The sequence below is a fragment of the Limanda limanda genome, chromosome 1 (assembly GCF_963576545.1).
Source record: "Limanda limanda chromosome 1, fLimLim1.1, whole genome shotgun sequence".
NCBI classification, from domain to species: Eukaryota; Metazoa; Chordata; class Actinopteri; order Pleuronectiformes; family Pleuronectidae; genus Limanda; species Limanda limanda.
In genome coordinates, this window is record NC_083636.1 from 23,227,943 (window position 1) to 23,255,406 (window position 27,464).

Genomic DNA, 27,464 nt, shown 5'->3' on the forward strand with positions numbered 1-27,464 from the left:
AGAACACAAACCAAAGGAAGCCATTTAAAATAAGTCCACTTTCATTGTTGTCTGATCCACAAATGCTTAATTATTTCGTTTTTGCCATATCTGAAATGTCCTTGTTTTGTTAAGTACGGTGCATTTATAGTATAAGAAAGAGGGTTTTTATGCTCCTTACAAAAACTATGGAGCTTGTCTCACTTTGAGCTACTTGATAGCTCTGTCTGAAACATGCTCATTTGTAAAAGGTATTGTAAGGTTGTTGTGTTTAGTCAGGCTCCAGATTATGGTTCCTTCTGAACAACATGGGCTGTCCTACGCTCTGGTTGGTTTTCTATCTAATATTGGTCATTTTCACCATGCTACATGTTCTGTATGCTTTTACACAGTTAAAATAAGTGATCAGATAACACTCCATTCGCACACAACACAAATTCATTCATTATGCCAACACAATTAAGAAACGTATTGACATTATGTTGTAATCAGAATGTGTAGGGAAATTGAGCTAAGGGTTTGGACATTTTCTAAGAGAAACACACATGAACCACATAATTTTAGTGTCACAACCTGTAGCTTAAATTCTGCCAGGACAACTTTATACAAATATCAATTTGAAGTCTTTATTTTCCAAAAATCGACTGTCAACAAACAAGAAAGAAAAGAAAAAGTGAGGAAACTTATAAAAAGGTTTTTTTTGTCGTATGACTCTCATTATAACAGGCTTATACTACGGTATGCACGGGACAAAAGTGTGTTTGCTCAGATTAACATTTTCTGTTCAAAATATAAAGCATGTGCTTGCGAGAGTCCCAGTGTGATCTCAGAAAAGTCCCCCTGCGTGCTCACTAATGTGGCACAAACCTAACGCTCTTATACTCAAGGTAACACTGTAAAGAGTAGTTTTGAATCCTTGTTCTGACCTGAAGGAAACGTGGCGCTATCTTTGGCTGTGGCTCCAAAATCAGGGGGTCAAAAATGTGCCAAACCTATCCTGTCACAAAATTCGGATAAAATTTGGAGTGACCATTTCAAAATGTAACTGCTACTTACAATATTGCAAGGGCTTTTTTCTTGCTTATATCTCACCACTGTGGACGTGCTGATGGTCACTCACTAATCATTATTTTGGTATATTGTTTTGTAACCTCTGAGTTTACAAAGGTTGGTAGTTTGGATTGCAATACACTTCTTCGATTGCTGAAATCTCACAGTCTAGGTGCCATAGGAAGGAAGGTCACATGAACCTCACCTTACTTGTAGTGCAAGAGTCTCTTCAACCCATGTGGCTGTATGGGCTCAACTTATTACACAGGCAGGGTTTAGCTGTAGCTTGTTCACAGGCAGATGGAGATGGCAGGAAGTTGCTGATGGTGATGCAAAGTCATATTTTATAGAAGAATCTGATGGTCAGAGGAGCAACTGTGAATGGCAACAGCGATCACAGAATGGTGATCATGACCACTGAGCTGTATGACTGATATTTATGAATTGTGATTTTAGTTTTTTTAAATTTAATTTAAACAATGTCTCCTACATATTCAATATGATGTTTTGATAAACTAAACAGGAAATAGTGGAAATGACCAAAAAACGAAAATGGGCTCAGTATCGCTTGGATTACGCAGATTTGCAGAGCTTTGAAATATACTTATAAAAACATTAAATGGCACTTGCAACTTTGGTTAACTTAAATACTATTTCAACACTGACTGACTACGGCTGATGTCATTACTATGTGCAAACATAAACACTGTCAGCAGCTTGATTCTGGTACCCTTCATCACTCCAACTTCAAGAATAATCTATCATTTGATACAACTGCTAATATTCAACCACATTAGCCATTTTTTAATACGGTAACTACAAAAATAGAGATAGAAAGCAAAATAAAGATCTTGGTATTGAATGTTATACACAAACATAATAAAGGAATATTCTCTTGAAATGAAGTGCTCTGAACATTTGACAGCATCTTACGTCACTTCTGTCTAGGAATAACACAATCCAACAATCACACCCTTGTTTTGGCAGCAATTAGCCAGGTATATGGAGGTATGAGAGGATGGAAGACCACTTTTTGTTTGTGCAACCAAGTTCAACACCTCAAATGCTTTGCCACAAGCTGAATGTGTGTTTTTTTAAATCCCTGTTAGCACAATTTGTTGCATTGAGGAGACATGCAAACAACATGGTTGTTGGAGAAAGATTGGATTGGCAGTCAGAAGGAGGCCTCAGGCTTTACCTGTAAGGTAAAGGTCTGACAAAACATCATCCAAACTGTTTTGTTCAAAGCATTCTTCAATCAAACCTTATCTCCCAGAGTTATGGAATGACCTACGAAGAATTTGTTGCAGTTTAAATATTGTTGTTAAAATACAGCAGCTGGGCCTCAAACACTTTATACCCACTTTGAAGTCATGAAACATAATGACATTGAGAATGTCAAAGTATAACAGCTAGAAACAAGTAAAATGATGATGTGGGTATAAAGTGTCTGTTTGTGGAACATCCATTGCTGGAGCTGTCGACTGGAGGTGGAACCTGAACTCTGCGGCGAGTTACTCAGCCATCATTCACTGTCCAGCTCCTTGACCTCGGATGACGGACTCTCTCTGGCCGGCAGGAGGTCGTAGTGAGAGAGGATGTGGCTGTTTTTTGGTAGATCGTATGGATCCTGACCAAACTGTGTGCGGCCGTCTCCAGTGGGCGGGATGGTGCTCACAGTCGGCTCTGAAATTAAAGTGAGTTGTGTTTGGGGTGAGTAAACTTAAAGGAACAGTCCAACATTTTAGAAAATGTGATCACACTCATTCATCTGTGTCAATCTAATAAGAAGATAGGTCCAGGATATGTTAAGTCTGGCTTAGCACAGGAACTGTAACTACCAGTTCTGACAAATAGAAGCCTTCAGAAGTTTCTTTATTAAATTACTTTCATCACCACCAAAAACAGTGGAAACTACACTGGTATGTTATCAGTTTGTTTTAACATGTTTTTAAAGAGCAGTAAACACAGTGAAAGTTTGTATTTGTTGTCATGTATGTGTCTATCTGTCGAAATCCAATATTCACTCTCTTTTTTAGGTCAGTTGTTGGAAACTCGTTGGAAGAGATTTCAATTGTGAGCTAAAAGAAGTTCAAATAGGTTGCTGATAATTCTATGTGAATTCATCGCTACACATCAAACCCCTTTTTGCATCACACTAAGTAACTTGAGAGGATGTAAGTGATTCTAGTCCAATATACTTTTGTTTTTTCAAACAAGCAAGTAACAGATCATTTATATATAAGTTATTTCCATAGGGCAGCATATCAACATTCAACAGTGTTGTAAAATTGTGATAGAAGTGATAATCCATAATGGTAAATCGTCTGCTATTATTTATATAGCTCTTTTCTAGTCTTGATGAACACTCAAAGTATAGTTTTACATTCACCCATTCACACATGCATTCATAAAGTGCATTTATGTGCAGCACTTTCTCCATGAGAAGGGGCAGTTTGGTTCAGTATCTTGCCCAACTTCGGCATGCTGAATGGGAAAGACTGGGATCGAACCGCCGACCTTCTGGTTAGAGAGCCACAGCCTAACTGGATATAGTACTGCATAGTGCAGTTATTGCATGTGAAACAGTACCCAGTCGAGAACTCTCAATGACAACAAAACATACGTAAACTAAAGCACCTCACCAACTTCATAGACATTCCGGTTATTGTTGGGGCTGCTGTTGCTGATCTCTGCGTATGGTGAATCCCGTCTGGCCGGTGACTTCATTTCCACATAGCCGCACTCAGTGTTTCTGGTTGTAAGTAGGGGGGGGTCCTTTATTGTTGCATATGGATTTTCAGAGCTGTTTAGGGAACAGGAACTGGCATGATAGGGTGTGCCCTTCACCAGATCTAGATGAGGTGAACAGAGGAGCCAGAGACAATTTAAAACCAGTACCAAACTTATACTGGTTGGCTTTCATTTGTACAATTACATGTCCTACCTCGTAATGATTTGCCCATGTATCTTCTGTCAATTCCGTAGGCTCCTGGTATGAAGAAAAATGGACATATTATGCTTAGATTATGCTTAAATGTTCGATAGTATCAATCTTATATAATAAAACATTAACAACAGTACAATTTTAATAATTCCCCCGTCTCTGCCCATTAAGATGCAAATAAATCTGATTAGCCAGTAAATGTATGTTAACCTGTAAACGTACACACAGTACACCATCATCCACACCGGCTGCAAAGTGAGAAGTGCACTTTTGTTGCGGCCATGACTCACCCAGTTCATTGAAGCAATCCCCTTGTTTCCAGTCTGCGGGCAGTGTGCCAGTGAGATCAGTTAGAGGATTCCCTTTTCGCTGATCTACATTCTTCAGGTTCACAAACAGCTGGTTGTTCTTGGTCTAAGCATGCAAAATTGAATTGAGTTAAAGGGAAATACATCAGTTGTCAGAAACAATTTTCATAGACATGTTCGATACTGAATTATCTTCGACCCTCTTTAGGATCTCTAATAGTCCACTTCCATACCTTTCCATAAGGACCATTGTTGACATGTGACGGACTGATGCACTGGGTCAGAGTATGGTAGCTTGGGTTGGAGAAGTAGTTGCTGGGGTGACCCTCACATGTTGGTGGGTGGGCATCTGAAAAATGACACAGTGAAGACATCACTTACATCACTTACCAGGATGCACTCAACAACTCAGTCCACCAGTGCTTTCAGAGCCTGATGTGCTCAAATGAAAATCATCTCATTCAGCAATGTCAAAGGAGCAACAGCACATGTTATTAACTGTTTCAGTGGATGCAGTTCAGTGTATGGTACAAATAAATATTTTCTTTGTAGTTTGTCTCCTCTCTAGGAAATGAGACACTTATTATTCAATATTTTTCCTTTCCTTTAGAAGTAATCTACTCAAAGCCCCACTTTCAGTAACATACTATAGTTTTTTGTATTGGGGCCCAAGCTCTGTGTGGTAATATTGAGGGCAAACATGCTCAATAACTCGCAAGACTTCTCGTCAGTCGGGTAAAAATTTAAGTCCCTTGATCACCAATGCCCACGGCACATTTCACATAGATGCACAAAGCTATTAGCCATATCTACTATGCTCTGCTATATAGAAAGCCTGGCCTGAACCCAACAGGAAGTCGGTCATTTTCAAGGCATTGCACCGTAACAAACCCATCCCACAGTATTATTCAGACTGACTTCAAAATCGCTATGTACAATCTAAAACAGAGAGTTGGATGTTTGAAAAATGGGCAAACTTCATGTGTGAACTGAGTCCAAGTCTGAGGACATCTTCATGACACAGTTCAGTCTTAGTCATAGTGCCATCTACTGGACACAAACAATGCTTTCACATGCTTGAGGACCTAATGATCCCTGTTTTGTGACAATTTTTATTAATTGTTTTTTTCACATCCTTTCACTTTTTTCACACCTTATTGTGTTTTTATATTTAATCTTAAGTAAATGATAATTCTTGTCCATCAGTCGCCATGAAACCAAAATGATTTAGAGAAAATATGTTTTTAGAATTTAGAAATTATGACACAAAAAGTAAAATGTTTGGGAAGAACTACAGACACTGTCTAGTGAACAACAGGCACTGCTAATCACCTGGTCATATCATCCCTACAGTGAAGCATGGTGGGGCCAGCTTCTGGCAATGGAGAGGGGTTCTCTGATCCAACAGTGACCCAAAGGAAACAGCACAGAGAGGAGTGGACTGGAGTGTCATCAGGACAAGTCTCTCACTTATCTCTGCATGACCCAGCTAAAACCTAGACCTATTCACCCGAGGACAATGGCTGGCAAATAGCACCGACAGGCCAAAACTGGCAGGCAGTTTTAATATCTGGCCTAGCAAATCTTTTTGTTAATTATTTTTTATTTTTCACCATATCAGACTGACACACATTAATGGGTGTTGGGGGTGCTGATTGCATTACAGAGTTACAGTTACATAGCTTATATTTAGAAAAGTGGTGAACTTAGGTCAGCAGATTGGGACAATTGCCCACAAGACCTCCTTTTCTGTACATGTACCTGACTCTCACAACTCCATGCATTGGTGTGTTAGGACATAACACATTGGTGTGTTAGGGTGCTCGGGCCTTTAGCACTGTCACCACCATTTTGAATTAGCCGGCTTTACTGGAGTTATGGACTTAGATAAAGCACATTGATGCTAAACATCAGAGGTAAGACATAACTAATGTTTGTTGCTAGTTTTTTGCTCTTCTTCAGCTGCTGGTTCCGATAATGGAGTACATATTCCCATCACTGAGCTGGTCACAGTTGCAAACAGTTCAACTTGTACTGTACCTGTGATGGTGTAGTCAGCAGTGACCCTCATAGCAGGAGTATAGGTCACAGCTGGCATGGTGGGCTCTTTTCCCTTCTGCTTCTTCCTGTAGATGATGAAGAGAAGAAGAAGGAAGAGGACCAGTAGAACCAAGACAATGATTCCTGCAATGGCTCCGATCTGGTAGGTGTCCACATGCATGGCTGCACTGGTCAAACTGTTGAGGCTGCCCACCACCACCACACCCGCTGAAGGCAGAAGGAGGAGCACATATTGAACTACAGGAACTACAAACCGGACAAAGTTGTCTTTTTAAAAGGAGATGGCTGCCAGTGATTAGTCTACCAAGATAATCTGATAAGAGTATGCATTAACAGACCTGAGAACTGAGCTGTTTCTTTACTTTGACTGCTTCCATTTGTACTGAGGTAATTCCTCACCTTGATCACAGCGAGGTCCTTTCCAGCCTGGACTGCAGTAACATGTACCAGTCATGTGATCACAGGTGGAGTTATTTAGACAGTCACAGACCTGACGGCAGCCATACCCGTACGAACCAGGAGGACACTCTGGAGATAAAGAAAGAGGCGATCATTCAAAGCAAATGGAGTAGGGATGCCCATGAATCAAAAGTGTTTGCTGAAGCTGAAACCCTGAATTTGAAAGTTGAAAGAGAGAAAGAGAGAGGGACATACTTTGTTCACAGTGACGTCCCATGAAGCCAGTGCGACAGGTGCACTGTCCAGAGATGTGATCACAGTCAGCTCCATTCCTGCACTGGCAGGTCTGAGAACAATCCTTCCCATAGAAACCTAAAGGACAGCCTGCAAACAATTGATCAAACATCACATTAAACTGTCTATATGTTCCTTAAATAAACAACAACGGTTGTGTCATACAGTACGTCTGTCAAAACTGACCTTTTATAAACAATAACCCCTCTAAAGTTGATCATACACAGCTGTATTTCACACTTTAATAGTATGCAAACATTTAGGCACTTGTATTGTATAGCAAACAGACAGACAGCAATGAGTCAGTGTGTGAGTGTGTCTGTGACTGACGCTGTGTGCAGTAGAGTCCGGTCCATCCTGGGGTGCACTTGCATTCTCCATCATATGCGCTGCAGTAGGCTCCATTGTGACAATTACATGTGTGGATGCAGTTGGGTCCCCACTGACCAGGCGGACATGCTGCAACACAGAAACCACACAACGCTAAGGCTTAGTTTGATCAGTTCATAGCCAAATGTCCCTTTTAAATACCATTTCGCTCCAGAATACAGTCTCACGAAAGAAGCAAGTACATGAAAGAACAGAACCACTATTGTATATTATGTATAATTCTATTATACGCACGTTGGGAGCAGTCACTACCGATCCATCCTGGGTAACACTGACAAGAACCATCGATGGGGTTACAGGTGCCGTTGTTGGTGCAGCTGCAGCTCCATAGACACTTCTTCCCATAGCGACCGCTTGGACAAACTGTTCACAGGACATGGGTGTGTTTATCATTATATTGTTTTCGCCATCGGGGTTGATGATTGCGTATACTGAGACATTTTAAAATGGTCAAAATCTTTCTCATGGGATAAGCTGTCGGACTTTGTCAAAGGCTAAATTGTGAAGAATCTAGTTGTGAAGTTTCCTGTCGCTGCTGAATCCCCCTCACCTCACCCTCCCCTTCCAAACATGAAAGAGAACCTGTGGTAGATTTCAGAAATGTTTAGTTGGTCCAGTCTGGGCTACTGTAAAAAAACATGGTGGAGGAACCTCTCCTGATGTAAATATAAAGTATTTAAAGACAAAGGGCTCAATTTAGATGATTATACACTAGTGAAAACATCACAAGAATTATATTATATTCCCTTTCTGCCAGTAGATCCCTTTCACCTAAATCTTACACATTTAACCTTTGAGTAACGTGTTCCATCAGATGACCACATGTTCTGTGCAAACATTATCAGAACATGTATACCCTGAAGAGATATCTAGTTGTGTACAGGTTGGATGACACATTCAAGCTCTGGCTGTTTTTCTGAGAAAGCGTTATAACCTGAGGAATTTCCCTGGAACAGCATTTTTAGGACCAATAGCAACAGAGAGCTTTGACTAGAATCAGCCCTTCAAAATCCACGTGGACTGAACCCTGAAGCCTTTACAACACAGTAGAAACTGTTCTGTGGGGTAACTTGGTGAATGTGCTGTAGTGCAATGCTCACCCTCGTTGCAAAGTGCCCCCTTGAAGCCCGGCAAACAATCACACTGTCCTGTGATGTGGTGGCACGGTCCGTTACTGTGGACACACTGTGGACAGGTCTGACTGCAGCGGTGACCAAAGTAACCAGGGGAGCAGACTGCAGCCAAACCGGGAGAATCACAAAGACATCAGACTACACATCCACAATTTTCATGTCAGTAATTGAAAACCTCGTCTACAGAATGTCTGATGGTCTGATGCGACCGTGTTCTCAATTATGAACCATAGCAGAGAATAGACAGAACTATGGAAATACTGCTGAGGTTGACATAAACTCGTTTGTCATCTGTGAGGATGCAGCAGTATGTGGTGATGATGTAGGACTTACTCCTCTGGCAGGTGGTGCCTCTGTATCCTGGAGCACACTCACAGGTTCCTTCGTCAGGTGAGCAGGAAGCTCCATTCTTACAGTTACAGGGGAGGGAGCAGTTTGGGCCCCAGCGGCCCTCTGCACACACACTGTCACAATGGATACCTTCACACACACAAAAACACACACACACACACACAGACATAAAAACAGTGAACACATTTATATTGCACTACATGGAGCTCTGACTAAAATGCTCTTCTGATCCAGTTACATCACTGTTGACATTACTATTTTGTGACGTCTCAGACCCCTTTTTCTTCTGTGCACTCCTTCAATCTACAACTCTCCTCCCTCTGCTCTCCTGTTAAGTCTCTGAGTTAAATGGATATAGCACTTTTCTAGTCTTGATAACCATCTATGTGCAGCACTTTCTCTCATACATCATACGTCATACATCATTCACACTCTGCCGGCACAGCCATCAGGGGCAATTTGGGGTTCAGTATCTTGCCCAAGGAGACTTTCGCAATTGGGGAGATGGGAATCGAAGCGCAGACCTTGTGGTTAGTGGATGACCTTTTCTATATCCAGCTACAGGGCCAAGCAGTGAGGAGCCCAGTGAAGCAGGGACAAAGGCCTCTTCAAGGAGACTGTATGCATGTTCTCTAAGGAAGTCCAGTTTACTGTCCATGAAGACAGAGGTAAAACCCTGAAAGTGTGTACTGAGATACCTGTATACTGACTGTATTCTCTCTATACATGAACACTGAGTAGTAATAAACCAGTACAGATGCATAATGTCTGCCAAGTACGTCTGTACTTCTGCACACAGCTGTTGTTTACAAAGAAATATTTCCAGTGCTTAACTCAAATGAGATAAAACTAGTTCAAAGCGCAAACTTTAGACGAACTGGTAAGTGGACAGAGCCCTCCAGTCTTTTAGTAAATAACAATGTCCTGATTTATTCTCCCTACTTAACACTTGACACTAGAGTTATCTGTCCTTCTGGAAAAGCAGAAAGTATATTCCCAGAGATGCAGAATTTTCAGTTTTATTTAAAAACGTAGACCTCTTTCAGCCAGTAGGAGAGAGTAAGTCAAATGTGTGAACATCCTCTCTGTCCTCTAGGCTCAAATAATTATCTTTGCTAATTCTAGATCTCTCATTGCCTCATTCACGTAACGGCTGGATTCAATAGATTCTTTATGATTTAAAACCTGAACCACAAAGAGAGCAGGGCTCAATGATAACTGATATTTTAGGCACGCTGCGCATTCATAGAGAAAACAGCGATGTGGAAATGTAATTCTGTCTTACCAGTCCATCCAGCCAGACAGCGGCAGTGACCAGAGGAGTGGTGGCATCCATCGGCATGACTGCAGTCACAATGTTCCTTACAGTCAAGCCCATAGCTGCCATCCTGAGGAGGAGGAAGAGCACGATCACAGTAATACCGTTTTCATGCTTTTCACATCTCTTCTTCCACTCCTCACGTGTTCAAATGTGGGCAAAGCAACAAAACATAACTGAACTAAACTAAGTGTCATTTATTTTTTTAAGCTGTGGGAGAATCCATCTCCTCTCACCTGACAGTGGACTTCACACTTCCTTCCTCTCCAGCCAGGAGCACAGGTACAGTGACCATCCAGGGCGTTACATGATCCACCATTCCCACACATACAGGTGAGGTTACAGCTCAGACCCCAGGTACCACTGGGACAGTTGATGGAGCAGTCCACCCCATGCCACCCTGATTAATAGAAAAAAAGAAAGATCACTAATGACAGAGGGGAAACCATGATAAGATAAAAAAATCACTAAGGCTGTTACAGTACACAGTTATCATGTGTTGTGAGAAAAAAAAACAGACTTTTATAATAATAACTGCTGGAATGAAATAAAGAATAACCTGGAATGAAATAAAGAATAACCTGGAATAAATATCAAATGATGCACTACTGACTCATTTCACATTCGGATCTATTTCATATCATTTACATGTCCTCTATATGCTTCTTTCTCCTGGTTCAGCTCTCTCCTCACCTGGTTTACAGGAGCACGATCCGTCCACAGGAGAACACTGAGCTCTGTTCTTACAGTTGCAGCTGGAGGAGCAGTTCGCTCCGTGTGTCCCGGCTGGGCACGGGATGGAGCAGTTGGGACCCTGAGGAGGTCAGCAGATACATGGTTACAGCTGACTGCGACCATACCATACATTCTTCAAACCCACAGCTCCACCGTCAACAGCACCGAAGACACGTGATAACTCATCTGCTGCATTCCACCCATAAGAGTATCAAAGCTGCCTTTTCTACATCTCTTCTTCCTTATTGCACATTGTGTATGTTTGTATGTATGTGTGTGTGTGTGTGCGTGTGTGTGTGTGTGTGTGGGTGGATGGATGGGTGGATGGATGGATGGATGGATGGATGGATGGATGGATGGATGACTGACATCATAGCTCAGAGCATGCAGGTCACATGACATATACATACTTATAACACTGACCTAGCTAACTCTAATGCAACACCCCTTCAATAAATCCTCTTTTATAAAGGTTGTATACAGTTTACCTGCTTTTCTCCCCATATCTATGTATATAATGGAAGTCGTGTCTAATGTGTGCCCAGTTAAAACATGTAGTTCATTCACGCCTGCTAGAAAACACCAAAAGAAAAAAAGGGATAGAAGAAAAACATTTGCTGAAATTGCTATAATATCTGCTGCCACTAGATGTGACTAAAGAGCCATATTTTGAGTGACAGCACCTTCAAGCTGCCTTGAATAAGCAAAGGAACATTGACTGTCAAACTGCCATTTTAAAAATAAAAACATTTTGTGTATTTTCACTTCATAAAGTGTAAAGTGTCTGGCTGAGAGTCAGCCAGGCAGAGAGGAGATGACGCCACAGTCTGTCACATGCTGCACTGTATAAGCCAAATAAATAAACATCATCTGTGACCTAAAGCATTCGTTCCCTTCCTGATATGTTAGAGGACAGTTTACCGTGAAGCCTGGAGCACAGATACACTGTCCGCTCACACCGTGGCAGTCGGCACCATTCTGACACTGGCACACCTGCTGGCAGGACGCGCCATAAAATCCAGGGGTGCACGTCTCGTTGCAGTAGAGGCCGGACCAGCCAGGCTGACATGTGCACTCCCCTGACATTGGATGGCAGCTGGGGACAAGAAAGATGATGATCATTCCATTACAGATTGTGTTTGTACTTTGCTTGTTTAGTGGTTCTCATACTCATAAGACACCAGTCTAAGCTGTCATCTCCACAAATTCACTTGACATCTCTGTTGCTGTCTTCTTTGTGTATGACACCGCTGTTTTGTCTAGAGAGATTTAAATCTTTTAATTTTTTGCATCTGTTGCGTGTAAAAAGCGCCCTTCAACACCCCCACTAGCTTGTGGTGAAACCTGCAGAGGATCGGTGTTGTCACATCGACTCCTCCAGAGTTTCTGCTGACTTTATACTGGGGGGCCACATAGAGAAAACCAGCAGAAACTCAGAAGGCTCTCACGCTGACATTTACGTTCACACATACAGATCCTGCAGAGAGAGTTCGGAGGACATCTGGAGTTCAGTGCACGTCTGAAAACAATCGGGGAATCACTGCTGGCCTTCCATGCCTCAGGAGGTTTAGTGTGCTTAAAAATATCTTTTCATAAAACCTATTATTCAACCACATCTAGAATTCAGTTTCTCCAAATTTCGAGTGGGGGCACCTGACGGGCACGGTGCTCATGTGTGCTGTGTGGACAGGGTTACACTCCATTTTAATTGAATCGATTTAAATGAACCAATGGGTTTCTGTGGAAAATAAACAAAGCGGCACTGTAAAGAACAATACCAACAAATAAAGCTATTGAATGACATCAGAGAAGGTACTGTACTGAAAAGATTTAAGTTCACCACAGCATCCCTTCCACCTGACAATCAGCTGATGAGGGATTCAACATTTAACCTGTCACCTCATATGCCACTTAAACCCTATTTAACCATGTTTCCTCTCCCTTATTGCTTTGGCATTAGAGATAGTAGCCAAACCCAAAGACTCCATGTTCTCTGAGAATAGGTAGATACCAGTGGAGGTTCAAAAGAGGGGCCTTATTTCTCCACCTTTCTGGGTGCAGTATGAAGCAGGAATAGTTCGACAGTGTAACCGTGCTGCATGGTAAACAACAGGGCAGTTGCCAAAGTACGTACAATAAGGTGCTTGTTTTCCCCAGTGATTGTTATTAGTGTTTGACAGTAATATGAAGCACAGACTATGGTGTAAAGTGTACAGTAATGAAACTCACATTTGGATAACGAATGTGCAATTCCCCTATGCTTGTTGATTGTTCATGTACAAATTATGAACGGACATTTAAAAAGCATGTCTGCAAAATGTATGTTGCCCCTGTCAATCATTTTAACATCACAACAACATGGGAAATTAGGCCCCAAAGTTATCCTACAATGAAACAAATTTGCTCCCTCATGTTTCTTATGCTCTACCTGTAGTTTACCTTCTTACTCGTTATAATATAGACATTTGCAGACCATAGGTAAAGTCAGAGAGTAAGAGAGAAATCTTTTCAGTTAATTCAATCTGAGTCAAACTGGGACCCAGATGTTTCAGTTCGTCAAGTTTTTTGTGAGTAACAGAACTGTAACGGTGAAGAAGCTGATTGGATGCGATTGGAGGTCTCCATGAGGTTTTCCCTCCACGCCAGCAGAGTGGGGGTTATCAGCGGTGCGACAGGTGGAATGTGGCTGTCTTTATCAGCGACTGTGTTTGACTGACAGCTGGTCTGTGTGACACAGCAGTCCCATTGATGATCAGCAGATCAGCTGTTCTCTGGCCGGACACATGCAGCCGGCCAGCTGTGCCAGCCTAACAGATCTAACTGAGTACTGGCTCACGGTCTGCTGTCTCAAGGAACAAAGATCACACTAACAAACGGGTGAAAACTTGTGAAGACTTTCTTTTGTCTTTTTCAATATGTTTGAATGGAAATGATACAATAACCCTTATGAACTACATTTAGAACAAAGTGTGAACACTATTCCCTGCATACCTTTGTGTGTTCTGGGGGTAACACGGACACTTCCTGTCACATCGGAGGCCGTAGTGCGCCTCGGGGCACATTCGCACTTCACAGATCTCGCCTGTGTACCCTGGCTCACACAGACACATTCCGTTGGTGTGGTAGCACTTGCTGTTGTTCTTACAGCGACAGGTCTTTGCGCAGCTAGCACCATAAGTTCCAACAGGACACTCGTCTTGGCACCTGTTTAAACCAGAAGGCAGAGCAGTGTCCATCGTGGATTAGAAAATGTCAAGGCTTCATTAAAAAGCTTAATCAAATACCTTTTTGTGTTGTTCCTGTTATTATAATTGTTTCTCCTAAGAAATGTCTTTTCATAAAGATGGAAGTATGCTGACAGTCATATTAAACATGTCTATAAAATGTTTACATGGGATATTTACAATGAAAAAATGTGATTTGATGATAAACTTTTAAGCTAAATGTCGTCGTTTTGAAGTAATTCAATGCAGCATCCACGCCTTTGTTATGTCCAGACTTAATTATTGTAATTCCTTATTATCAGGCTCCACCAGTAAGTCTTTAAAAACTCTGCAGTTTGACCAAAATGCTGCAGCGTGAAAAGAGACCACATTTCTCCTGTATCAGCTTCACTGAATTCCTGTTAAATTTTTAAAAAAGAATAAAAAATTCTCATTCTCACTTAAATAGATTATCTTAGTTTAGTTTAGTAGATAAAAAATAACACATTTGTTTCAAAAAAACATAGTAGCAGAAAGAACATAACAACTCATATAAATTACGTTTATTGACAATACGGCTATCATTACAATTGGCACAACTGCTCCCTTGATCTCTGGCAGACATTTTCTTTTGCATAAATACTTTAAACATTGACACACCTCTTAGATGCTGTCTTTTCTCATAACTAGTCTTATTTTAGCATCTGTTGCACCTCTGTCTGTCCTGGGAGACGGATCCCTCACAATTAGCTCAAAAGTTTTTTTGTCTCTGTTAAAAGGGAGCACTATGGCCTAAACTGTAAAGAAATGAACTGAAACTCACATATGATTGTTGATTGCTCATGCGAAATGTATGTATGAATGTATGCCTGTATTATCATTTGACCATACATATATATACATATACAGAACATACAAAAATTGTATAAGACAGTCCCTGAGTCATGCATCTCTAAGGTGCCAAATGCAAAATGATTTTTTTTTAAAAATGTGAATATGAAGGGATTTATACATGCATGTACTTTTTTTTATAGTTTAATTCCGATCTCAAAAAATAATGACAAAAAAAATCACAATCAGTGGCTAACGGTCACACGAAAGTACACATGTTTGAATACCCTATTGATTCTATACTACACTGATCATAAATCTGTGTTTTGCCCTGGAGCAGTGTTAGTTAAAAACCTTACAAACCTATCTACAGTACATCACCATTCAATCCATCCATGAGCGGAGCAGAAGTTAAATCCACAACACATGACTGACTGCAGTGAAAAGGCTCTCTGGTGAATCCACAGCTCGTTCAGCCTTTGTTGGAACACAGAGCCTCAGCTAATGTGGCAAACAGCTACCACTCAGGAAATGAACGCCGGGAGATCCACTTCACTTGACAGTCGATGTGCTGTTTCTTACATGTGATCAGTCATGTCACAACATTTATTAAATCCTGTGATCTACATTCCTGCAGAGCATTGTCAATAAGCAGTGCAAGCCGCCCCCACCACCTTCTCCCTTTATCGTCTTGTTAATGGTTTCCAGTGGGTTTGGGTGTGCCATGGCCGGCCCAGTTCCAAACAGTGCTATACCATAATGTTCAGCTTCTCTTAAACCCTCATTTAGTCATAAAAGTGCACTTGGAAAGGCTATTCCTGTCTCGTCACTGGTCTGCTTAAGTATATGGTGCATGCTCTCTGATATTGCTAATTATATGGGCTTGAAGCCCTGTGTGGTGCTCTGCTGAGATTTGTCTGTGAAAATACTGACTACACTTCCTGCTTGTGTTTTCTCTCCTCTCTCTGTGGGATGTGGGGGAGGTATATAGTACACACAGATCATTTAATTTGGATTTTGTAAATTTGACTTTTCACCATGTCATAATCTGGTCCAGTGGGACAAAACACGTCTTCTGTACTTAAGGGGTCAAATTTCAGACTTGAATCACCCTGAGCTACAGAGTTTAGCAGGGGCAACGGGGTCCAACATAATTTATGTCTCTATTAAGCATCCCAATGCTTCCCAATGCTTAATCCCAACAATTTTCTCTGTGGACATTAGCTTCCACCTGTTTATTGAAGACTGATGCGTCTTAACCTACTGGTGACAAGCTATTTTATCTTTTCGGGCAATAAAAACAAAATCTTTTTTTTTGGATCAGAACCAATGAAAGGTCTAAAAACTCCACAAAGGTAAGACATGTCAGGTGATCTGTGCACACACATTTTGTAGTGTTGCAAATAAATGCCTCACAACATATAAGTGCTGGATACTGTGTGAAACAGGATGCAGGTTTGATTTGTGCTAATTTCACAAAATCCAGGTTAAGCACATGAGGGATAGTGATTTTACAAGAAGCTGCTGCTGTTACCGCAGGGATGATACAATACTGTAAAAGTTGCTCTTACCGTTCTTCTGTGTATCCAGGGGTGCAAAGACACTGTCCAGTGGACAACACACAAAAGCCGTTGTTGTGACACTGACATTCCTGGGAGCAGTTCTGTCCAAATCGCCCCTCTGGACATGGCTGGCCACACACTGTACCCTACAGACAGCAGCCACACCAGGAGCATACATACAGAATAGAGGCTGTTAATCATGTGAGCAGCTTTTTCTCCTCAAACTTTAAAAATACCCTCATGACGTCTAAGCCTGCTGGTGTGTGTGACTGGTGAGGGAAAGTTTAATAATCTTAATAATAATTGTTACAGCTTCTCTGTTTAACATTATTAGTAAAACTATGTATTGTTTATTCATGCAGTGATTTTGCTGATGCAATGTACTTTTTGTATTTTGACAAAAACACTCTTAAAAACAATAAATGTGAGTGATAGGGCAATAAGTGCCAATAAGTCATTCTTCTTATGAGTTTATACAAATAATTAGGGGTGTGTACCATCCATCCTGCAGGACAGGAGCACTCTCCAGTCACATGATGACACACTCCACCATTCTGACAAGGACATCTCTCCTCACACTGCGGCCCATGTTTACCTGGAGGACACAGGTCTTCACAGCTATGAAGAGAAAGGAAACCACCTCCAGTTAATATGTGTGTTAAGGTCATGTGGGAGAATATTGCTTGTTTAAGATTTGAATTTCAGTAAGAGTGACAAACAAAATCAATCAATCAATCAAATGTTATTTGTATAGCCCATATTCACAAATAAACATTGTTTTTATAGGGCTCTAACAAGGTGTAACCCTCAACAAGAGGAAGGAAAAGTGACAGTAGTGGCAGCACAAACAGTCTGACAATACTGTAAGTTTTTAAACATGTCAGTATGGATGAGTATTTCCACCTTAACTCTGCAGTAAACAAATGCTCATCTGAAAAAAATGGATTCAGGCATCCAGGGTTTGTGATGTCACAAACCTAAGAAACCAATCAGTAGATGCAGTTGAGCATGGGCAAGGCCAAGTTAGCATATTCATAGATTGGGTCAGGGGGGATAATAATAATAATAATAATAATAATAATAATAATAATAATAATAATAATAATAATAATAATAATAATAATAATAATAATAATAATAAGCTAATGGATCATATATGGCTTACATCACCTTATTGAAAGCATACCACTGAAGACACTGGCTTTTATTTTGGTGCCACCTTCCGAGACTAGAAACACCAAACAGATGCTCACACATTCTCTTCAACTTACAAAGCTCCAGTGTATCCTGGTGTGCACCTGCATTCTCCAGTCACATGGTGACAGGCAGCACCATTCTGGCATTGACATTTCTGTTGGCATCCGTTTCCGTAGGTACCCATTTCACACTGGGTCTCACAGCGCCAGCCTCTGTATCCAGGGGTGCAGATACAGGCTCCAGTGATGGGGTTACACAGTGCTCCGTTCTGGCACTGACATCTGTTACTGCAGTGGGGTCCCCAGTGGTTACTGTCACAAGCTGAAAATCAAAAATCAAGATTGGACACAAGTGGACTCCAGTCAAGTTCTAGACACATCTCACCGTTAAGTAAATCAAACAGGATGAGCCTGACATGCACGGTATGCAGCCAGAGCAAAGAGATTTTGTAAATAAAAGTTTTCAATTATATATTTTTTAATTTTTCACCTTTCCATTATGGTTATTGAGTGTAGGTTGAAGAGAAAAAAAGCTATTTTATCCACTTGAAAATAAGTCGTTAACACATCAACGTACAGCAAGTAAATGGGGTCATAAAACATTGTGTACGTAAAGCCAAAACGCAGCAGAACCAAAATAGAGATTTTCTTGGGACTTGTGTCCCACCACACAATTAAGTAAAGTCAACCACTTGAAGTGATTCTTAGGGCTGAAACCAAAGCCTGCTCTAATCACTGTCATGAAAGCCATCGGATTCTACAAGCAGCCCATGACCTAACCCCACCTCATTAACCTTTGGCAGTTGGATTTCCATCCCTAATGAGACCATACCTCATACATAAGAATGATTTCTAACATGCATCTGGCTTTCCAGTCACAACTTGTTATGGAAGCCTTAGCCACATGATGAACCTGACAATGTGTTGGACCACATGTTTATTCTAGATGTCTTTCATCTTGATGAGGACACATCGAGAGACTGTTGCCCTCTCAGCGTCTAGTAATGACTGGGGACAAAACAGGAGAGAGTCAGGGACGTTTACAGTGACTACCAAACCTGTAATTATGGCACTGTGCGTCATGGAGGTTTATATTAGGTTCATGGGCAAGTGAGATTTTTCACTAGGAAAAAGACCATTGACTTACTAAAGAACACTGTGTGTACTACTGTATACTATCAAAGTCTGCTATTAGATTAGCAGGTTTAGCGATAATTGATTATTTCTGTCCAAAAATAAACACAACAGACTCAATTTGTGTTTAAGTAACATGACAATCACATTTCACTGCAGCATATAAAACACCCTTTTAATCATGGTGGTGTACTGATGCCGTCAGCGCTCTGTTCAATGATTTGCACTCATTCAAAATGACCCTCCTCCACCCAGTACCCGCCTGTTGGCTTTGAGAATATATCCCACTGGGAAAGTTATTATCGTCACTCCCTGCTGTGCTGAGTTTGGTGTTTCCTTGTGAGAGTGATGTGGTCAGAGCCTCGATGCCAAATATTAGGACTGAACACACGTGAGTTGGCTGTGATGGACTTTTAGAGTTTAAATAATAATTTTCATGTATCATCTTCCACACTTAACTAATTTGAGGGTTTGTGAAGGTTCATGCAGATGGACTTCCAATAACTTAGTTTTTTCTGAATAAGACTAAAGCTTCCAAGGTCAAGAATAATCCGAGAACTACAGTATTTTTCTGCAGGAGGTGCCGAACCAGTTCCAGGGGAGTTTTGGTCACTTTATAATCCTCAGTCTGAAGTTTCTTTTTTCATCTGGAGCCTCATCTTTTGGTTTATGACAAAGCTTCACCTCGGATCCTGGTCAAATTATGTATCTGTTAAATAATGATTTAAAAAACAGCTGTCTTGACTCCTGAGGCTGTGACTGGCCACAGAATATAAAGGATATAATGCAAACATTTGTGTGAACTGTCCCAGTATCTCGTGGTTACATGTGCCTTTCCTTTTCTTTCTCTTTGTGTAGTGCAGAGAATATACTGTAGATGCACTGTCTCTCATGAACTACAGCAGTAGAATATCCATGAATTAATGTTGTAGTGACATATCAAATGGTCTTTTAACCAAATACTACATATAAAGACAGTAAACGAAACATAAGGGCTTCATATTTGAAGAGAATAGAATATTTATACATTTGTCAATGAAATAGAAAAGTAATTTAATTCAAAGGCATGGTTTTATAATCTTTACAATATAACTAGAAAGACACATGACTTCCAGGGATATACTCAAGGGGGATCCTGGGGCAAAATGAGATGCAGTCTTCATGTACATACAGTACATTTAACAAATATATGTTTTGTATTTAACTCAGTACTAGACCACGTGATGCAGTATGTTGCTATAAGTGTGATATTAAGAAACACAGGTGCAGTGCAGTAGCAGCGGTCAGGCTCATCTAATAAATTAGACTGTGAAAATGTAGCTAAACTAGTTTTAATTCTCAGAAACAATGTGATGCAGTGCAAGCTGTCTAAGTTTAACAGGCTTTATAGTGTTTCTATATAAATGCAACACAAATAAAGAAACTGTGAGAAGAGGATGATGAATGAAACATTGTTTTGGTAATGCCATTGAAAAATATAATTGACTTCACTGTGCTGTTTAGAGGCAAGCAGCCAGCGACATTTATGGTGGAATCTTTTTCTATGTGCAACTCAGTGGTTGAGACATCATGTTCAAGAGGCCCAACATATGTTTTGTGAGGCCTCCGTGACCTGTGGCCACCGAAATCTGATCAGTTGATCTGTCAGTCTAAATGCATATGTGTAGCAAATTATAACATGTTCACGAGGCAAAACAATCTTTTGTGAAGTGACAGTAACCCTGTTCAGAAGAATGGGTTAGTCAGGCAACCTGTAAACTTAATGCCATGAGCTACTGGCGGTCTCTGGCACTGACACATAACGAACAACCCTAACTCATAGCCGGAATACATTTAATTAAAAAAATAACGGAAGTTATCTCAGGGCACTTTTCATTTTGAGCAGTATACTCCTAATATAATATTATTTAAAGAGACAGAAGGCAAAAACTTGATATTAACATCTGTCCTGAGTGAGCACAAGTGGACATTTCTAAGTATAGTTGTTAACTGACAGAGCTGCTCACTTGTTTTCTGATATATGGAGGTGGATGTACTATTCATGAACAGGGCCTAACAGTCCCCCATTGGCCAAACCAGGCATAGGGACCAAGTTGAGACAGAACTGTCTGTGGTAGAATAGTAAGAGGTACAAAGCTTGTAATAAAAAAAGAATAAGTTGCTAATTCAAAGTAAACGCATGAAGATGAGTTTTAAGTTTGGATTTAAATGCCTCAGGGGTGGCAGTCTGATTTCAGTAGGGAGTTATTGCAGAGGAAGGGGCGCAATAGGAAAAGTCCCTGCAGCCAGCAGACTTCTGTTTCACTCAGAGGTCAGACAGGACCCCTGTTTTCTGAGAACTCAAAGCACAGTATTGCATTTTTAGTCTAAGACTTTAGAGAGGTATGCCCATTTAGAATTCTGTGTCATTAAAATGTCATTAAAAGCACCTTAATATATAATCTGACATGCAAAATTTGATGTCATGTGAAAAAACATGGATTCTAGATTTAGTCAAAATTCTCAGCACAGCATCATAAACCACCATCCATGGTCTTGACCTTTTTAAAGACTCTCATGTGGCGGGACAGAAAAGACATTACCTACAATAATCAAGTCTCCATGAAACCAAGGCATGAGTTAGGATTTCAGGTATATTATAATCTATAGTATTGAGAGCTGCACTGAGATTCGGTGATAATAGCACAGAGTTGGAATCGGAGGTTGTTTCCACTCGAATATGTTCTTGTTTTTAAATGAAAACAATCTGTGTTTAGATGAGCATTTTAGCTCTGTATCAGAAGTAATAGCCGTCCACACTAGCTGACCTTTAAACACATATCACATGACTATTCATACAGTTGTCATGCATGTACCGGTGTAAACAGGACGCAGATTATATCTTCTCTGCAGTTGGTTGCCTGTTAATGAACAAGAAACAGCACTGGTGACAAGTAGCAGGAGGAGTTGGCAACACTTAGCATCCACAGCTGTTAGTCGCGTTTCCAAACTAAAACTGTATTTTAAGGGGCTCAAATTGATATTTGGCTATTTTGGTTTTAGTCATCTAGATTATTGTTGTGGGCCACAATTATGACACCAACTGTTTATTTAAATGAAAAAATATTTTCTTTGAGCTGGGCTCCACTCTTCTACTACACCCACACAGTCTGGTGTTTATGTGCCCAGAATGCAAAGTAACACAGCCATCTCCAACCATTCCACCATTCTGAGGTTGTTCAAGTGATTAACAGGCTCCTTTTATTCCTCCTGCATTAGCCTACTTCTCCTTTCCCTGAAAACAGTGCATACTTCCTTTTCCTCAGGCAGTCTGGTCCAGTGTGACAAACAGTTGTGAGGAAAGATGGGGGTTGGGTGGGGAATAAAGGGGAGGTGGAGATTAGAAATACTAAAATGCACATGTAAAACCCTTCCTGCATTCAACTCGGCCATCCCGGTACCTTTGTGAAACCTGACCTAGATTGAAGAAAGGCCAGACTCCAGGAGCTTGGGGCTCCTCATCCACTCACTGGAGAACAGACTGTTCCCTTTCACTGGCCTATTCAACACGGTCGTGAACAAAAAAGACTGCACTGTGCCAGGGTTGGTCACAAGGCTGGATGCAAACTACGTCTTACAAAGGATCTCATGTTTTTTCTTTTCTTTTTTGAATCCTTAGACTTCTTAATGTTCGCCACAGTTCACGTGTCGATATCTGAACAAAACTTGATTTCGAGTAAAACTTCATCATCGATGCATTTAAATTTGAGTAAATGCAGACACAATAAGTCATAAAACACTTCAACCTAAAAGTAACACAAAGTCTTGAGCCAGTAACTTGAGCTGCTGATGGTTGGCTCAGCTCTCACTCTCTTCACTAAGGAGGGATTGGGGCCGGAATGTTTTTCCATCTATTTAGTGATTACCCAGTCTACCAGGCATGGTGCCCTCATGGGAACAAGAAACGCCTTTCACACTGATACGGAGGATTCTCAATGAGAAAAAACATCTGTAGCATTCTTCCACTTTCCCATGGTGAAGGGGAATGTGTATCCTCCAGAGTTTTATCATCATGTTACAACAAAAATTAACACTCCATTCAGCAATGTCTTTAGCACAGTGTCTATATATGTGTAAAGACAGAGAACACACACTGCTTTTCATTAGTTTGCTTATTTAAATGTCACTCTTTGTCTTACCATTGAGACACACACACACTAAATTAAGAGACACATCGTTTTACACATCAAGACCAATTCATTATTCCTGGTTAGAAATATTCATCCTGTCTTGTATAATGTCTTCTCGAGGTCATATCGAGATTATTATCTATCAAATCATTATTGATTTGAGATACATTATGTTTGAGTGTAAACACTCTCTCTTTTAAGTAAGAGGAGCACAGAGGTGGAAACTGAGGCCTTGTCCACATGAATATGTTTTTGCGATTAAAATCCAGACACAGGTTTTAGCTTTAGTTTGTTCTCTCAGTCCACACTGACACACATGAAAACACAAGAGCATTCATGCACAGTGGTCATGTGATGTAAACCGGAACTACATTGTCTTCTCGGCACTTGGTTGCTTAGTTACAGAAAAAAGCTACGAATGAGGAACAGCAATGGTGAAAAGTAAGAGCAGGGACAGACAACAAGGTGGAGCTGTTTACAGTTACGCTTTGCATTCACTGGTAAGTCACGTTGTTACTGACAAGAGCCAATCAGGGGTGAAGATGGGTGACTATTGACACCAGGCATAGACAAAGCAGAAAATGTGTTTTAATAAACTCAAAGGTAGTATTGTACGTGGACGTAGCCTAAGAACCTGTTCATACAGAATTAACATGTGTCAGGGTTGATCCAATCAAGAGTAGACAGTGTGTCTCCAGTGCCACCTTATAATCGAATCTCACTTCAACACTCGTCTGAGGTGAGGGAAGAGAAGCTGGTGACATAAATACGACTAAGTACGGAGCCCAAGAAGACTGAAACTTCCAGGAAAAATACAAATTATGTAGTATATACAGTCGTGCTGTTTCTCAGTATATTCCCACAGCTGAACTTGAGGCCTCCTGAACATCTTGTGCTGTTGTCATGTGTACTTTTAATCACAAGCTCCAGTGCCTCAGGTTATTTGCTACCACACAGTTTTCTCCTCCTATTATTCCTGCTCACCAGTGAACACAACCTCCTGCCATTTCCTGTTTTTGTTCCCCAAATTGATCCTCAGACATATTGTTGAAGCTCACTGACCTGTAAAACAGAGTCAATGCATCAGAGTCTTATCTGGTTATTAGACTTCAGTTTATGAAGGGGGTCGTGAATGAACAGTGGCTCAATGCTGTTGGCGACTCATGTGAGTCAAGAGAACATATTTGCTGCTTTATCACAGAAATGTGTTTAAACAAAAATAGGTCTCCACTTAATCAACCATTTAGTGTAGAAAATCCAATAGTTTATACTGAATACTATTGATACTACTATTACTTAATACTAATACTATAAATACTATACTATACATACTCAAAAATCCACACTGGCCTTTGTATCACCTAAAGAAACAAAATATAAATATCACAAACTAACTAAAGGTTCAGTGCCAGTGAACCTTGTATCTCATAATGGACTGAGAACATCCCCCACAGGTCATGATCAACATGAACAACACATCAGTGGAGAATCAGCAGCTTCTCAGCCTCTTTATCACACACTGAAAGACCCTGTTCACATCTGCTATAGATACCTGCCCCTAAGAGATCTGATCAATAGAGGTGAGCTCTAAGAACATAAGTCCACACCCAGCAGCAGAATGTGTCTCCACAAGTCCACATGTGTGGAAAATAGAAAATAAATCTATTAAAAACACTGAAAGGTGTTTATTAGTATTTATTATAAATGTGTAGTGGGTCAGAGGATGTCTGCTGAGTCAAGTCCTTCACCGTGGTCCATGACACATTGATGTTCACAAAAGAACAGTTGTCTTATCTGTTTGTCTTATCATCATCAATGTGTCCTACTGACTGGGTGTCCAGTATATTGTGTTTGTTTTTTCCCAAAGCTTGAAATATCATAGTCACTGAAATGATTTCCTCCTTTTAGAATAATGTTTCATAAAAACTACAGTGGCCATCTGCTTTGGGAAATTGTGAGAAACATATATTTTTGTGAGATTAAAAAAAAAAACATTAATGTTATCAGAAACTTTGGATTTAGAGGTTTGAACCACTGAAACTCCAGTGAAGTGTTTGAACTCTAACGTCCTTTTATTAAAACACTACAGTGATAACCCCTTTAAATCAAAGTACAAAACAAGTAGTTTTCCAGCCATGAGTGGTGTCTGCAGAGCTTCTTGTCAGTGAGCACACAGAAGCATGACATGACCTGCAGAGAAGGGGAGGGGAATGTCCAGACTTGGTTTAGGGGCAATGCATGTGAGTACTGGCTGGGTTAGAATAACAGAGTAACATTAATAGGTGCAACAGTATGATAGGTTCAACATGTTTAAGGTTCAGTTTAACAGAACTGAATGCTTGGAAAATCTTGAAAAAATATAGAGTGAGATACTTTTTTTTTGTCTTCTCATCCGTTGTCTCTTAAATTTCTTCTTAACTAAACTTTAAGCAACCAGTTTTGCCCGTTGCGTAATAGACAGACAGACAGGAACCATGGTTCCAAAATCAATCATCTTATTTCCACGATTTAGCTTTATATTTGCAAGTCATCCATACTTTCTTTAAGTTCTGTGACAAGAGATATTTTTTAGACGTGTGTGAGAGCAGACAGACTGGCTGGGTTTAGTGGGGCCCAGGAGAGCCCTAGGGCCAATACACAACAATAAGCTTCTTTATTACAGGCTGAAACTGAAGACAGCAGGGGCACACCCTGTGGGCTCCTCATGCATATCAGCTTATAGACTTGCATGGAGACAGATTCACAGGCTCATAAGTAGAAACAAAAATAACCTCCCACAGACACTGAGGGGACACTGTCTGCAAGTTGGATGTAAACAAATTAACATGTGTTTCAACCACTAAACACATATTGATCAAAACCAGGGTATCCATAAATACATCTTTCCGCAGTGTGGTGCAGGTGCTATCTATTATAAATAATTATATACAGTTGTATATGAATGTGTGAATACCTAATATTCACTGAATATACAACCACTGGCAGTGTGTTACTGTTAAATGATTTCATGTGTGCCTGATTTTGTATTTCTAATGTGATGATTAATACATTTGAAAAAGGTTCTCTGTGTTTATTTTTTCCCCCAAAGAGGATGTGATGAATTTCATCTCCTTCTGACAGCTGGTTAGTCTGTGTATTTACACATGGTCACTTTACACTATAGTTTGAATTTTCAGCTGACAGAAAGTTCTAAGTCATCTTCATTGTTCAAAACACAGGGATTTCCCAAACACTGTCAGATTGGCCGTTGTTCTCTGTCCACTGGTGCCATAGTAAGTAGAAGGTATCCCACCTGACGGCTGTGTTTTTTACACTCCACTCTTACTCAGGCACAGTCAGACCAACAGATAATAATATTATTATATATTCACATTCATATTATCAGTCCCAGCTGCTGTTTTTGATCATTTTCTCTCTAAATAAGGGGGAACAAATTGGCATCCTCTCTCAGAGCTACTGACTACAGCGACTGCAACTTTTGTAACAGCAATTCTGTGGAGCTGTGCTTTTTGGCAACAACATCAGCACCATGTCTTTGGGAAAGGGCCAAAAGAGAAAGTTTAAAATAGAACGATCCACACCAAAGCAACAGAGGTGGATATGAAAGATAGCAAGGTCAACACACTTTGGCTCCTACATTTCCAATAATGTAACCAAAATCTTCACAAAAAAAGGAAGGGGCACAACCAGACAATGAAAAGTGATGAGAGGAGAAGAGGAGACATGAGTCGCACTTCTCTTTTGTCATCACAGGCACTGTCAGATCACTGAATGGATGAGATAGTGAGGAATTGTATGGAGTTCCATCAGTGCTGTGTTCTGTGATTTATTCATGTGATTTAGACATGGCTACAGGAAAACTCACCGAATCTCATCATACTAGTAGTAGCTGTTGTTGAAGGAACCTGGATTGAGATGGTGATATTATATGGCACAGTGGTAGTGCTGCCTTTGAAAAAGCAGATCAGAGAGGTTCAAATCCTGCTCAGGGCAGGCTCAAGTGAGTTGTTGGGACAGGCTACTGGAACAAGATACACAGGAGCTGACAAGGAAAACTTCGAATTGAGTCCGAGCAATACTGAAACGACATATAGGAGGACGTGACATCCCAAGAAAAACAAGTCAAGACTCCTCATGCCTTCGGACAACTCCTCACATTAAGTCCTGCAGCCTGAGAACAATAGCAAAGAAAAAGAACAGGCCCTAAGCACGGGATGCACAGAGGCTGAGGTCGACCACATCACTCATAGTAACAGGGTGTAAGATATTGCATTTACGCTGAGAGGCATAACCAAGTGGCTACGATAGTGTACAGGGACATCAGTCCTGAGAAGAAGTATCAAAGTCCTGATAGGACAAGTTTGAATGAGTCAGGGCACCGTGTATTGTTGGCATGAAGTAGCA

At 40.6% G+C, this 27,464-nt stretch overlaps 1 protein-coding gene across 1 annotated transcript in view; it reads right to left on the reverse strand.

The window, feature by feature from the left end:
• Positions 1–2,554: 2,554 nt before the first annotated feature.
• megf10 (multiple EGF-like-domains 10) overlaps positions 2,555–27,464 on the reverse strand; it is a 33,508-nt gene continuing 8,598 nt past the window's right edge. The window contains exons 5-24 of the mRNA XM_061075733.1: positions 17,833–18,079; positions 17,059–17,179; positions 16,571–16,707; positions 13,957–14,169; positions 11,887–12,061; positions 10,924–11,044; positions 10,467–10,630; positions 10,198–10,300; positions 8,895–9,041; positions 8,529–8,663; positions 7,663–7,791; positions 7,369–7,497; positions 7,000–7,128; positions 6,745–6,873; positions 6,325–6,552; positions 4,518–4,633; positions 4,267–4,390; positions 3,977–4,021; positions 3,675–3,884; positions 2,555–2,715 (exon numbers count right to left, since the gene is read on the reverse strand). Coding sequence (XP_060931716.1) covers positions 2,555–2,715; positions 3,675–3,884; positions 3,977–4,021; positions 4,267–4,390; positions 4,518–4,633; positions 6,325–6,552; positions 6,745–6,873; positions 7,000–7,128; positions 7,369–7,497; positions 7,663–7,791; positions 8,529–8,663; positions 8,895–9,041; positions 10,198–10,300; positions 10,467–10,630; positions 10,924–11,044; positions 11,887–12,061; positions 13,957–14,169; positions 16,571–16,707; positions 17,059–17,179; positions 17,833–18,079 — 2,963 coding nt within the window. The remainder of the gene's footprint in view (positions 2,716–3,674; positions 3,885–3,976; positions 4,022–4,266; positions 4,391–4,517; positions 4,634–6,324; positions 6,553–6,744; positions 6,874–6,999; positions 7,129–7,368; positions 7,498–7,662; positions 7,792–8,528; positions 8,664–8,894; positions 9,042–10,197; positions 10,301–10,466; positions 10,631–10,923; positions 11,045–11,886; positions 12,062–13,956; positions 14,170–16,570; positions 16,708–17,058; positions 17,180–17,832; positions 18,080–27,464) is intronic.